This window comes from Nelumbo lutea, chromosome 2 (genome assembly GCF_056320005.1).
Source record: "Nelumbo lutea isolate HS-2025 chromosome 2, American lotus-T2T, whole genome shotgun sequence".
Taxonomy (NCBI): domain Eukaryota; kingdom Viridiplantae; phylum Streptophyta; class Magnoliopsida; order Proteales; family Nelumbonaceae; genus Nelumbo; species Nelumbo lutea.
The window spans coordinates 17,931,404-17,945,378 of record NC_142685.1 but is presented as its reverse complement, the minus strand read 5'-3'; the positions used below and the strand labels follow the sequence as shown (position 1 = coordinate 17,945,378).

Sequence of the window (13,975 nt, the reverse complement as noted above, 5' to 3'; positions counted from 1 at the left end):
AACATTTAAATCCCGATATGATTTTTACAACTTTACATAAATCACATAAAAATTCAATTATTATATAAATTATCCAATTTTAAGTATTTATGTGTTAGTAAACTAATTTTCAATTGTTATTATGAAAATTTTTAAATATTTTTTCAATTGATATCTAATACAAGTATCCAATTAAACAAATAATAATTGTTTTCATATTTTTGAGGCCACAATTATATTCATATTCAAATTATAGATTATCATGTGAACTATATCAATGCCTTTTATTCTATATTTTTTAAATATTACTAATTTTTTTAATTGTTTTAAACATTTTTCCAAGTGTTATCTAACCCAATTAAACAATTATTGAATCAAATAATTATGTAAAATTTGTAATTATTGAATCAAATATTTTTTCTGTATTTTTAAATAATTATTTATTTTTATTCAAATAATTATTTTGCATGTCTTATTCAAAAAGTTAAACAAATATTTTTTTGAATAGTTTCATGGACATCTATTATTTTTATTCTAAAATTAATAATTATTTATTTTTATTCAAATAATTATTTTGCATCTTTTATTCTAAAAATTAAATTAAAATTAAAAAAGTAAATATGTAACAGAAAAAGTGAATGCATTTATGGACATAATAAATGAAATAGTTATTTTGCATGTTTCATTCCAAAAACTAAATAATTATTTATTTATATTCAAATAATTATTTTGCATGTTTTACTCTAAAAATTAAACTGATATTTAAAAAGTAAATATGTAACAGAAAAATTGAATGGATTTATAGACATAATAGATCATCCATATATTTACTGTAAATATTTATTATTAGAATTTAAATCATAGCAAAAAATTAGAGGAATAAATAAATATTTATAATCTAAAAATAAAAAATTAAAAAAACAAGTTAAAATTTTCACGTGATATTTCAATATATTGATGTCAGTCATAGCTCTACAACATACTCAACCTATAGTGTTAGATCACATAAAATTGAAGAAATTATCTATATATTATATATTATTCTAAAAATAAAAAAAAACAATTATTTAGAAGAAATTTCAATTGATCTATGGATAATCTACCATGTCCATAAATCTATGGTAGATCATCCATAGATCTAAAACATAATCAATTTTTAGAGGTAGATCACAAGAAAAACCTAAAACTTTCATTTCTTTAAGATTTTTTACTATTCTAGAATTTCTTCAAATACTCACAAAGATCTACATATAGGACCAAAATAAGTGGGATTTTTTACATAAGAATAGCATATCAACATACACAAAAATGTTTGTAAGAATCCAAACTAAAAAAAAAAGACACAAACATTGGCTGAGATTGTAAAAAAAATGAAAAAAATATATATATTTTCGCTCATTTTTTAACAATATTGAAAAACTTGTTGGATCTTGCAGATTTGTAGATGTTTTGGTGGATTTTGGCTAGATTTCAATCTCTAGGAATGGTATGAAAGTTTCTAGAGGGTTTGGGGAAAAAAGAGGGGTAGAGGGCTTCTGAAATGGGTTTAGAAGCCCTCTTTCAAAGGTTTGATATTGTTCCCTGTGTCAGAACCTCAAAGATACGATACATATCGGCCGATACGTAATGCATCATGATGAAGGGTAATTTGGCCCAACCCATAAACACCCGAACACATGGAAGCGACTTGCTGACTGGACAACGACTTGACATTCCCTACCACCTTAGCGAGCCAAGTCAACTCAGATACCTCAGGCACCTCGGACATGACCGAGGTCCGAGCAAGTCATGATGGCCCGACCTGCCGAGGTGACACATAGCCAACTGTCTTCAAACTCTCTAGGATCATGTCGCACGTCTGCAAGCCTTATCCTTATCCCACCCGGATCAGATGGACTCGATAAGTCTTATCAACTAACACAAAGTCCACCTGGTGTAGAACAAATTTCTAATAACATGGACCGAGGATCTCAAAGGTGTTTTGTATGGCCTACGGCTGCTCACCTATATAAGAGCACCAACCCCAATGACACAAGGTATACGCGATTATTTGCTCACTAGCCTTCTAACATACAAGTTTTCAGCTCACACACAAAATATTAACTTAAGCATCGGAGCACTCACAGTCTTCATCTTTTGCAATTCAACCGGTAAGCAAACCGTCGTCAGAACTGCCCTCCAGCTAAGAGCATCCACATTGCTCACTATCACATCACATTCAACAAAGATGGACTATCTCTTAATTGGCATCTTATATGGTAGTGTAGGGATATATTCTATAATTTTAAAGCATCACATCCAACAAACATGGATACACACCATCAAATACCAACCAAACTAACAATGTCATTTTGCCTATCTAAACATTTCAGCCTGAAATGGCAATGATACCAAACCAACCTTGTCTACTGTGCAAGATCATACAAAGCTTATCCACGTCAACATATTCAGGTCTGATCATAGAAAAGATTCTTCTCAAGCAAACCAGCTTATTCCAACATTTTCATCTTGATTAAGAAAAATATACCCTCATTGTTAAAACCAACATAAATATGCATTCACAATTAAACAAAAAAGTGTTTTAATCTCTAAAATTAAACAAAATGGTTATTGTAACGGAGGTTCAATAAAAATTTGTTTTACTCAAGAACATGTTTCATGTGTTTTTGCTTTAAGAATAAAATTCAGTTCTAACAAAATTCCACCATTATAGCTCTCTTACACCGATAGTCCCAAAAACTAAATAAAAGAGGAGAATTGCATCAAACTGGTGGCTAACATAAAAACTTTTAATCAATCCAATATTAATTATTAATCCCAAATTGTTTTGCCTTACACTAATGAGATAAATTACTTCATTTAAATAAAAGGCTTAAAAGAATTGTAGCTAATGAGATAAATTATTTCTGTGGTTTCTTTTCCTCCATCCTAGATGTGGTTGGAAGAGTGAGTCTAAGTGGCAGTAACTCGAGTTTCTACTAACAGAGTTGGTCAAATTCCTGAGCAATGTGAAAACTAGAATGAGAAGACTCAATGCACTATAGAATAGAACATAAAAAATGGAAATCTAAGAATCTCTGGTCCAGTTGAGCTTTGAACATGCTCAGGGAGACATGGAATAGCGACTGCACTTGTTCTACTGTAGCCTCTTTTCTTCCCATTGGAGATGTAACAGAGTTTATATGTGAGGATACATGAACCAATCACAGAAATGACGCTCAATTGGCTAAAATTCCAAATTACATAAGAATGCTATCAATCGAAAAGAAAGAATTCAAATTATGATACAAGGTGGGAGGAGACAAGGATCCGATAAGAATCAAGTAACTCAAACTAAAATCATGGAAGCAGCACAGGGGGAAAGGAAACGTGGCATCACCAAAACCATATGTTCCTGCTATCCACAGCCTTCACTGAAGTTGATAATAAAGGCATACGCCCATATTCTGCAGCAAACCTGTTGACACATTGGGATCTTCGTTCACTATGACCTCCCAAGCTACTGATACCAGTTGATCCAATCTCAAAAATCTTACCTGCAAACACCAAAGAATTTTCATTTTCAAATCATAATTCCCAATGACAAGGAAGTAAAGATTCCACAAGCCATTAAAATCAGCACTTGTAAAACTGGGGGCACATTCTAAAAATTCAAAAAAGAATAAAAAGAATAAAAAAAAAATCAAAAGTTAAACTGGATCAATGAAGCAAAAAATTAAGGCCTAGGCGAGCTGATTGAGATTCAATTCCAATTTAAGGGGGATAGTTCTACTCTATGGGATGTTATACTTGTGCTTGCATAAGAAATATGTCTATAACAGTACAGTGGGTTGGGAGATCAGCTAATGCATTTGCAGATGCCTTGGCCAAACAAGGGGTAAATAGGGAAACATTGTTCTGGGCACAACTGTAACTCTTGTTTTAACATCAACACTCATGTAATTTCTGTTATATTCTTTTCTTTGCTGTTAGGAGAGGCGGTACCTCGCGCCTTTAAAGGGATTTTCTTGTATCCAACCATTATTTTAATGGAAATGAATTTATTTATCAAAAGAAAAGATGAATGCTATCCCCCATGCCACTAACCATTCCCATAGAATTATCAGTGAATAAACATATTTAAGTAACTCGTGCATAAAAAAAATATATAAATAAACATATTTAAGTAACTGATTTCATGACTTTCAACTAGGATTTGGTGATAAAAGAGATGCACTTCAAATCAAATTTGTGAATAGGAGATTTACAGTGATAAAATGACCACATTGGTGACCTTGCTTCATGCCAGAAGTTTCATTTAGCAAACAGTTAAAAGTGATCCTTACATGTGGGTACCATTTTGTTATCATAACCCTAGCTAAGATCAACTGACTCTGCAGTAGTTTCCAGCCTAAATGGCCATCCAAGTGAAAGTCCATGGTACAGTGGGTCATAACACCCACACTGTCACATACATAGTGTATTCTTAGAAAGACCGCTTACGGTCCATAGTTCACATGTGTTGTCCACCTTATGTGCACTAAACATGTCTTATCTTACATCCTGGTACAGTGGGTCATAATACACACTGTCACATGCATAGTGCGTAATTATAAAGACCACTTATGGTCCATAGTCCACATGAATCATCCACCTTATGTGCATTTCACATGTGTTATCTTACATCCTGTTGCAGAAGTAAAATTAATTTACACAGAGAACCTAGAATGAGAGGCTAAAAAAAAGTTTAAGCAATTTAGACAAGATACATGCACAGCAGAAGTAAACAAGAAAGCAATGTCATTTACCTTTAACCCATATAGGAGGAGCACCTGTTACATTTGCAACAAGGAAAGACATTGCAATATCTTCGCAGTTCCTGGTATATGAATTCAGGATTTAGTTGAAACATGTAGAATATAAGCAGTATAGCACTATAGCTGCATAATAGGTAGAAAAACCATCAACAATTGCATAATGAAACAGAATTTAATGAAAACAAAACCTGTTCTTGGTTATATATTCTCGAATTGATGCTGGCATCTCATGTGTGTACAAATATAGATACTTTTTGTGGAAAAAGGCTGCTTTCGAGAGAACCATACTGTATGTACCCATCCACCAAACAGACCACCAACCTCCATAAGTGCAGTAGTCTTTGCCACCCTTCTACAAGTAGGACAGTGTTCATAGATATATGAGGTTCTTAATGCCAAAATTCGAAAGCTAAATTGAAAATAACAAACCTGAGTACCTATAAATGCTTAGCATACCTGTGTCATATCTGATAATTATCAGATACAACACTAGATACTGCATCAATACTTCTAGATGTACTTTACGGCATTAACAATTTCAAAATATATAAAATGGTATATTTTAACAAATTATACTATAAAAATATTTGTATATGTCAAAATTTTAATTAAATTTCACAAGATGTAAGTCTTGAGAAATGACATTTAGCTACAGAAACTAGATATAAACACACGATATAAGGATATTATACGGGATGCCCCTACCCCATATATGTGTCCAGAGTTTTAGGAAATAAAGAGTTTATCCCTGCTTCCAGTACATGTGACTGTGTCCATATCCTTGTATGGGCATCCTAGGTTTTGAAGATTGTATAAGTTACATGAAGATAATAAAAGCAGAAAATGAAAAAACAATATCATGCATTAGCAAAGCAAGCTAATGTGACCAATGAAGAGTATTGGTGAATTTCAGTATAGAATTTATGTGCTATATCATGCAAACAGGAGATTAGATGTAGTGTACTACCTTAAATCAACAACCAGACTAGATCGTGGAGCAGCAGCAGAAATAATTGGTTTTTGATCAATTATGGCTCAAGATGTTATTGATGATTGACAAAAGGAAAATAGTCGAGATTCAAGAAAAAATCATGCAAGTCCTGAAATAAGACGTCCTAAAGATTTCCCTAACGTGAAGCCATGTAATATTTACCAAGAGACTTTTAAAGCAGTGAAACTATTACTACTGAAAAAAACAAGAGGAAAAGGAACCTCAAGGCCTACCGACTGATCCACCCAATGAATACGTGGTACAAATCCCACCATGGTTTCAGGTGCACTTTGCCAAACAGTAAAAGCAAACTCTACTGAAGTGCAAGGAAATATAACATCATCATCGATTGAAAAAATAGCATCAGTCTTCAAATCCTCGATTTCCTTGAATCTGTTATTCAGACTGTCTTCCTTATGTATGTCAAATTTCAGTTCAATATTTCTACCATCTTTAGACTTTGACCGAATGGTGTGCTGTAGAAATTCATGGAGAGAATTTGATGGAGGATCAGGTTCACTCCAGACAATATGTATAGAATCAAGTCCACGACAGGATGCATAGTGAGAAATAGACTGCTTCAGAAGATCATTTCTCTTCCATGTGTTAATCAAGATGGTGTATCCTTTTCTGTTCACACAAGATAAAATCCAGTACATAGAAATAAGAATCACAAAGGAAATCATAGTGCAACAACTATTCAAAACCATCTTCCTTTCCACTAGAGTCAAGCATTTAGAGCCTCCAGTTGTTAAAGTTACCCAATTTCTCACTTTTTAACTCTGCAAAACCCAGTTTTAGATGAACCACAATGAACCACAAGAAGAATATTTATTCTGCAAGATTTTACCATATATATAATTTGCTCAAATCCCAGTACCTTCACAAGAAGAATATTTATTCTACAGGATTCCTTTTTTGATATTGTATAGTGTCCTAGATGTACCTCTGGAAGATCATGCAAGCTATGAATGCCATTAAAACTGAAGGAAAAACCTAGTAGGGTTGCTATAAAACCAGCCATTTTTTTGTAGAGTAAAACATTCAGCAACCAAGGAAAAATACATTGATTAGATGATTGTAGTGCAGATAAGGACATTTAGACAGATGTGTAGTTTAACTAAAGGTAAAATACAAAAACCTCCCCTGAAGTTTCGGACAATCATAAAAACCTCCCCTATAGTTCCATTTTAACAAATACCTCCCCTGAACTTTTGAGAAAATCAACAAAAACCTCCCTTCCGTCACTGTCTCAGACGGAAAACATTAGATTGATGCACCAGTTTTTTTTCCAAATATCCATTCTACCCTTTTATGAATTATTTTACATATAAAACTACTGAAATAATCCCATTTTAACTCAACAAAAAACATATTTCAGTAATTTTGTATGTAAAATTACTGAAATGATCGTTAAAAGAGGTTTTTGTTGAGTTAAAATGAGGTTATTCCAGTAGTTTTGTATGTAAAATAATTTATAAAAGGGTAGAATGGGTATTTGGAAAAAAACTGGTGCATCAATCTAACGTTTTCCATCTAGGACAGTAATGGAAGGGAGGTTTTTGTTGAGTTTCTCAAAAGTTCAGGGGAGGTATTTGTTAAAATGAAACTATAGGGGAGGTTTTTATGATTGTCAGAAACTTCAGGGGAGGTTTTTGTATTTTACCCTTAACTAAATGATAAAATTGAAGGAACCTAGGGTAGCGCCAATTGGTCAAATGATCACAAATTACAGGGCAATGACTTTACCATTTGAAATGAAGACAAACTAATGAACCTGATAGAAAGGAGTGCTTTGTGTGAGCTTAAGACTCTACAAGGATAAGAAGGATACCTAATGAGTATGTAGGTTCTAACTAAGTAAGAATTGTTAGCTCATTCTTTAATAGATTTGACCTTAGTGTTCAATAAAGGAACATACAGTCCCAATAAGCAATGACCTCCTACAATTATACTTGATGTTGTTAAGCAGAAGAGAAGGCACATTGGTTGTTCTTTGATCAAGTGACGGTTTACCTTTTTTATTTCTGCAAAGTATACATCCATGTCTTGCTCTCAGTTGGATAAAAATACACCATAATCTTACCTTTCCAGTGCTTAGCAACTTAGTGCCATAGTTTTCAAGGCATCAACGCAAGGCTAGGCAACAGGGGGGTGCCTTGCTGCCTAGTCGCCCAGGCAATTGATTTTTAAGTAAAAAACATGTACCCTAGGGTAGTTCCCTAGGTTCCATAACCATATTTCCTTAATAATTATCCACAATTTTCATAAGAGAAGTATAAGCTTCATGTTGAAGTATAGAAAATCAACATATTCATGAGAAGAAAAAGAAGAAAGAAAAGAAAGTTCAAAAAATATAGGGGCTGAACCCCTATTTCTGTTAAAGGAAAAGAAGAAAAGATAAGGTGGAAGAAGAAAATGTGTTGACTAGACAACATTTTAAGTTTTTCCTTATTGGTTCAGGTTTTTAAGTCTTTGAGGGTTCAATACAGCATTTAGCAATGTTTGTGTTGATTAAACCCTAACAAATAAGAAAATAATAAAAAGAAATAAGTATATAAATACACAAAATGAACATTTTAGTTTAATAATGTCTATTTTATAATTATAACCACAAAAAATTAAGAATATAAATTTTTTTTTATAACACACTATACAAAACTGCTCGACAATTAGGCAAGACGAACCCCCAAGGGCACCTTGTTGCCTAGGGGTCACCTTGACAACTATGCTTAGTACTTGTAGACATCTAAGCTGAATGTTAATCTTTATAAAGAATAATTTCTCAAGCTATTATGTATCCATCTATAAGACAGCTGCTGCCCTACATCTGCCTATTTACACCAACTTGGTGTATAAAATTGGCACTTCAGCTCCTGCACTGTATGACTAGACAACACATCTAACACCAGGCTCAGAAGCATAATTTCTAATGTTACCGTATGATCCTTTCAATGACCCAGGAATCCACAAGATCATGCTTTACGAGACAAATCCAATTCCTCTGCTTAAAATTATGGATCCAAAAAATTTGGATGTCAAACCCTGGTCCTACATCTTTTAGTTCCCCCTCCCCCCCAACAAAAAAAAAAGAAAAGAAAAAAAAAAAGATGTATGAAAATCAAGTTCTTGTCTTCATAAGTTATAGATGTCAACCTGGTGGAAAAACTTCAAAATTTCTTATCCCTCAAAAGTGATGTTACCTGAGTGCAGTGAGGATGCGACCGGACTGAATGCTATATCAGAAACAGTGAGGAATAGAGCTAAAGCTCCCTAAAAGAATTGGTGGTACATACTAGGATCTGATAAGCATAATCAAATAAAAGATAAAAAAAAAAAATTAAAATATAAAATATACAGAATATTCACTAAGGCCATGGGCTTTTATGCTAGGTGATTAACATATCCTAGCAAAAGGTAATGGTATGTTGCAGCATAAAAAAAGGTAATTGTATGACTAGGAGTCTAGGGAAGAAAACTAAGGGCTAGAGGTGCAGACTATCAATGATTTGAATAAAAGCATTGTGGTCAAAGAGAACACATATAGAAAGAGGAAATCAAGAATCAAATCAAATATAAAATTCAAGAAACCATACCAGGATTCAAGAATTAATAGAGATCTAGAAGTAAGACTTATAACTCTAAAACACTAAAACTAAAATGACCAGTAAACTTGACAGAAAATCAATAAATGGATAATTAGAAGTTAAACTTTCCCTTGTTAAAAAAAGAACCAACATGGCACAAATCCTTAAATTAAGGGTTTCAATTTAGTCACACCAAGAGTATGGAGACAGACCACATGTTTTAAAAAATCTTGAGGGGAAAAAGAGAAACTGTATACAGTAACTTGTGTCTCTATTACATCTTCAACATCTTGTATAGATATTCTAGTGTGAATATTCAGCTTTTCAAATGAGGTCTGATTTTGTACGATTTCAGAAAATAAATGACTTGCTTTTCATTCTGGCTCGCAATCATTTTCTGATAACTTGGAAATTTGATCTGTATTTTGATGGAATCAACAATTAAACTCATACAGCTTGACTGGGTCATTGGTCTTGCTAGTAACACAAAATTTGATCTGTATTTTGATGGAATCTCTCAGGGCATCATTGGAAAGTAAACTAGTTGTCATGATAAGTTCCATTGCTTGAGTGCAGGAGAAGGGGGCAGTAACACAAAAGAAGATCTGGGCCTTAACAAGAATTGCACCAAAAACCTGAATCAAGAACTTTGATATAACTTTGACCACTTGCTATGTTTTCAGGTCCGATTGGTGTAGGGGATTCACTTAGAGCTGAGGTTATGGTGGAAATGGAAGGGTTAAAGAAGCCTAAATAATTGAATATCAGAAAGCTAATTGTTGAAGGAGATTCAAAATTGGTTATAAGCTGGTTGCAAAAGGAGGAAAATGGATTATGGTAGTTTGCCAACGAAAAAAGAAAGTTCAATTGGCTAACTCAAATGTAGAAATTCAGCTGCAATGGGTTAAGAGAAGCGATAACTCCTTTGTGGTGAGATTTTGCCTCTCCCTTTGCTTCCTCTATACCTTTCTATTAATTTTTTAATAAAAGTTTCTATTATTGATAAAAAAAGCACAGCTTCAACCACCAAGAAGAATATGGAACCAAATCAAGGAAAGAATAAATTTTATTCAATTACTTGTATCTCTATTACATAGTTCAGCATTTTGTACAGAAAAATAGAAGGGATTGCTCAGCCATTCTGATGCAGTCAAACCCACAGGCCTTAAAGTCTGCACCTGCAGGCCCAAGCCTGCAGGGCGCAGGCTCTGGCTTAGCTTATGGTCCAGCCACCATTTTGTAATAGCCATCATATTAGACTTTTTCAGAATCAGAAGAATCTGGAATAGGAACATTCTGTAATTCCTGTCTTGCTTTTCAAGCTAAAGGTAAGCCCATCTACCACTATAAAAGGAATTATACTTTATGATACCTGAATATCTATACATGACTAGTATACTGGTGTTGGACATGATATGTACAAAACACAACACTGGATAACGGAACACTGGTAAAATACACATTATAGCATCAATACTTCAAACAGGTAAAATTATATGTTTTAACAAGATATATATACTATAAAAAATAGGTTTATGCTAGAAGGTAAATTAATTTTGGAAAGATATATGTATTGATAAATGAAATTTAGCTTCAAAAACTAGACACAGAAGCATGATATAGGCATAATAAATGGGATTTAGTGTTGCATGGCCTGAGAATTTGGGGTGGTAGTAGGATGTTTCAAACATAACAGTACAAATTCTTCGAAGTATAGACAGCCAAGTGTAATATGTAAGCAAAGGAGTTGAAATTATGAGGTAAGCACTGTTTTAAGGGACAGTCCCCCAAGACAACCAATTCTAATATGTAAGCAAAGGAGTTGTAATTATGAGGCAGACACTGTGGGATAGCCAAAATGAGAAGAGGAGCTTGGCACAAGCCAAAATGTATTCCATTAATAAAAAAAGAACTGAAAAGAATAATTAAAATAAATAGGATGCCCATACAGTATCCATATCCAGGATCTTAGGAAATGGAGAGCCATATTCCTGTATCCTGTATCCATATCTCTGTCAGTAGCCATATCTAGGCATCATATATTATACTCCTTATTAGGGAGTTAGAAGCTTGCCCATTTTTGCTCTGCAAATTCTGCTTGAAGAAGAGGGATCTTTCTTCCTTTGGTGGTGAGACTTCATTCTTGAAGTGGTATGTCTGTGACCCTACCTATTATATTCCTATCCTCATCCAGTTTCTCCCTTTATTATTCTTTGGTATCTGTTTTCTTTCCATTATTGGTAAAACCCACCATTAAAATATTTTCTTCTTGAAAGTTCAGTAACTTGAGCAGTAAACCACCTTGGATTTCATGCCCATGTTGCAACGTCGCCTTTGGTTCCATGCCACCACCACATTCACAATTAGAATGACTAAAAATTTAAAAGTACATAACTTTATTTTTATTTATATACAAAATAACAGAATTATACAATTATATAATTCTCTTTTTTCTGATGAACGAAACAGTAAAATGTTTGCTTTGGACTACTTCCAGTAAACTGAAGCCCTTCATCTAATTAGACCTAAGGTATAAATGACTTCTAGAAACTAATGAAAGACTAGTAGCACCATCTGAGAAGAAGTTCTCTATATACCAGTCCAATGAATCAAGATTGAAGATTCCAAGAAAATTTAGTTAGAAAACTAACCATTTTTGTACATTTAGTTTCCAATTTTCTATAATTAGCTGCCATCTCAGCTCTCAATCCCTGGCTTACAATTTCTAGCATAAACAGTGAAGCAATTAATACAATACCAAGACAGTTCATTAAGTGGATGACTGTCCCTCTGATTAGTATAGCATTCACAAATAACGCTCAGAATAGAAAAGGCAGACGTGGAGACAACAGACAAAAAAAAAATAGGCATAACCTTATCATTTTCATTATTCACTAAGGGTCCCCAAAACATGTCCCATTGTGTATAACATGTTCAGAGATTACACTCAACTTCTCCAAAAGCAAGCAACCGTCTCGAAAATTATTTCATCACTACTAACACTCAACTGAACTCAGCCTTTTTCGGACTGTATGGGGTCGGGTTACCCTTAATGAATAATAAAACTATTATAAGAGAGGGGGAAGTACGAATTCAAGCAGACAAGTGTGTAACAAATTCAGGGCTAACTGATAATTCAGAACGAACACGAACTAGCTCAAATAAATGAATGTCCAAAGGAAAATGCTGCAGTGGAACCAAATACAGTAAAGGGGAAGAAAAGGCAAAGTGTTGAAAAAGAAATAGGCTAAAGGGTGCAAATTTGAGCGATCAACCAGATAATTGATTGAGAAGAATTCAACCAAAGCATCATAGAATCAAGTGTATGCCGCCTTTCTAGTAGCAACCAGGAATAGACTGAAAAGAGAGGACCAAATAGCAAATAAACAGTGCAGAGAGAGAGAGAGAGAGAGAGAGAGAGAGAACAGCAAAAAGATATGACGGAAACAGAAGAAAGGTAAAAAAGAAATCAATTTTCGGGTGTACGGACCTCGGAACAGAGAACCGTCCGATGGAGGCTGGATTATGTCTCCATCCCATAAAAGACGCGGCGCGGCCAGCGATAAGCACTAACGTGAACACGATGCAGCAGCAGAGGAGCAGCTTGATCTTGACGGATCCAACGGAGGAGATCGTGTTCTGACGGAACCTCTGAAGAATCCTACGGCTAAATAAGCTCCCTCTCATCAGAGCAGCTTAGTAAGAGACTGGCCACCGATCCGAGTCCACAACGCATGTTTCAGGGATGACGAGTGCATCGGCACTCCGGCAACCTTGATAGTTCCATTTAGTGAAAGTGGAAGGAGTCCCACTGCATCTGCACTCCTCCTGTCCCACCAATCCTTCTCTTCCACCTCTTCTCCGGCGTTGGTCTACAGCGGTCCCTGTTGGAAGCACGTACACAGAGATTTTAGGAAGTAACCGAGACGGAAGAGAGATGACAAACAGAAGCCAGGCTTTCCCATGCGACGAACGAAGATTAGCGGTGATGGTGGAACATAAATACTACTTTTCTTGGTGAGGATGGGATCTCTATATTGCCATTGCTGCTGTCTGCCTGTCTCTGCCGAGTGCCGCGAGCGCGAAGCAAGGCCTGTTTCTGCACTTTTTTTATTTTTTTACACCCCAGCCCAAACAGATCCTCAAACATAGAGGAGGGAGTACATCACAAATTCACAATTCACAAGCTCGTCGTCGATTCGTCGTCGTGCGGAGCTCTCCTCTCTTCTCGACGTCTGCACGTGCTTTCCACCCCTGACCGTGAGCATCCTTATTGGGCAGGATTACTGCTCTAACCTAAACTCGGCCACACCGTAAAATCCCCCTTTCCTATTTCTAATTATAATATGCGCGATAGAAATTTGGAAATATAACAATGAATGAATGAACGAATGATCTCTCTCACCGATGGATCATGCCATTTTATAATTTGGACTTTTTAACTAATGACAGTCAATGCGATGGTATGTTACTTATTCATTTAAAAACTTTAAATGGGGCCCACTTTGCGTACGTAACCACCTTAATTGTACGGCACGTTAGATGTTTTTTTTGCCATTTTTTTGGTATTACGTTAGATGGTATTGGTGAACCGGAGATGGGTTCCCTCAGCTCTAATAATA

At 34.7% G+C, this 13,975-nt stretch overlaps 1 protein-coding gene across 2 annotated transcripts; it reads right to left on the bottom strand.

Annotated features, from left to right (window-relative positions):
* Positions 1-3,110: 3,110 nt before the first annotated feature.
* EPC1 (Nucleotide-diphospho-sugar transferases superfamily protein) lies at positions 3,111-13,746 on the bottom strand. 2 transcript variants are annotated; one of them, XM_088970767.1, is made up of 5 exons: positions 12,844-13,746; positions 5,988-6,396; positions 4,964-5,127; positions 4,767-4,837; positions 3,111-3,515 (listed from the first exon to the last, which is right to left on the bottom strand). In XM_088970767.1, the coding sequence occupies exons 1-5, from the start codon at positions 13,038-13,040 to the stop codon at positions 3,355-3,357; spliced, it is 1,002 nt and encodes a 333-aa protein (XP_088826893.1). In that variant the 5' UTR covers positions 13,041-13,746; the 3' UTR covers positions 3,111-3,354. The 2 variants fall into 2 exon arrangements, with proteins under 2 accessions (XP_088826893.1, XP_088826894.1); XM_088970768.1 differs by having other exon boundaries at positions 6,000-6,396.
* Between the last annotated feature and the right edge of the window lie 229 nt (positions 13,747-13,975).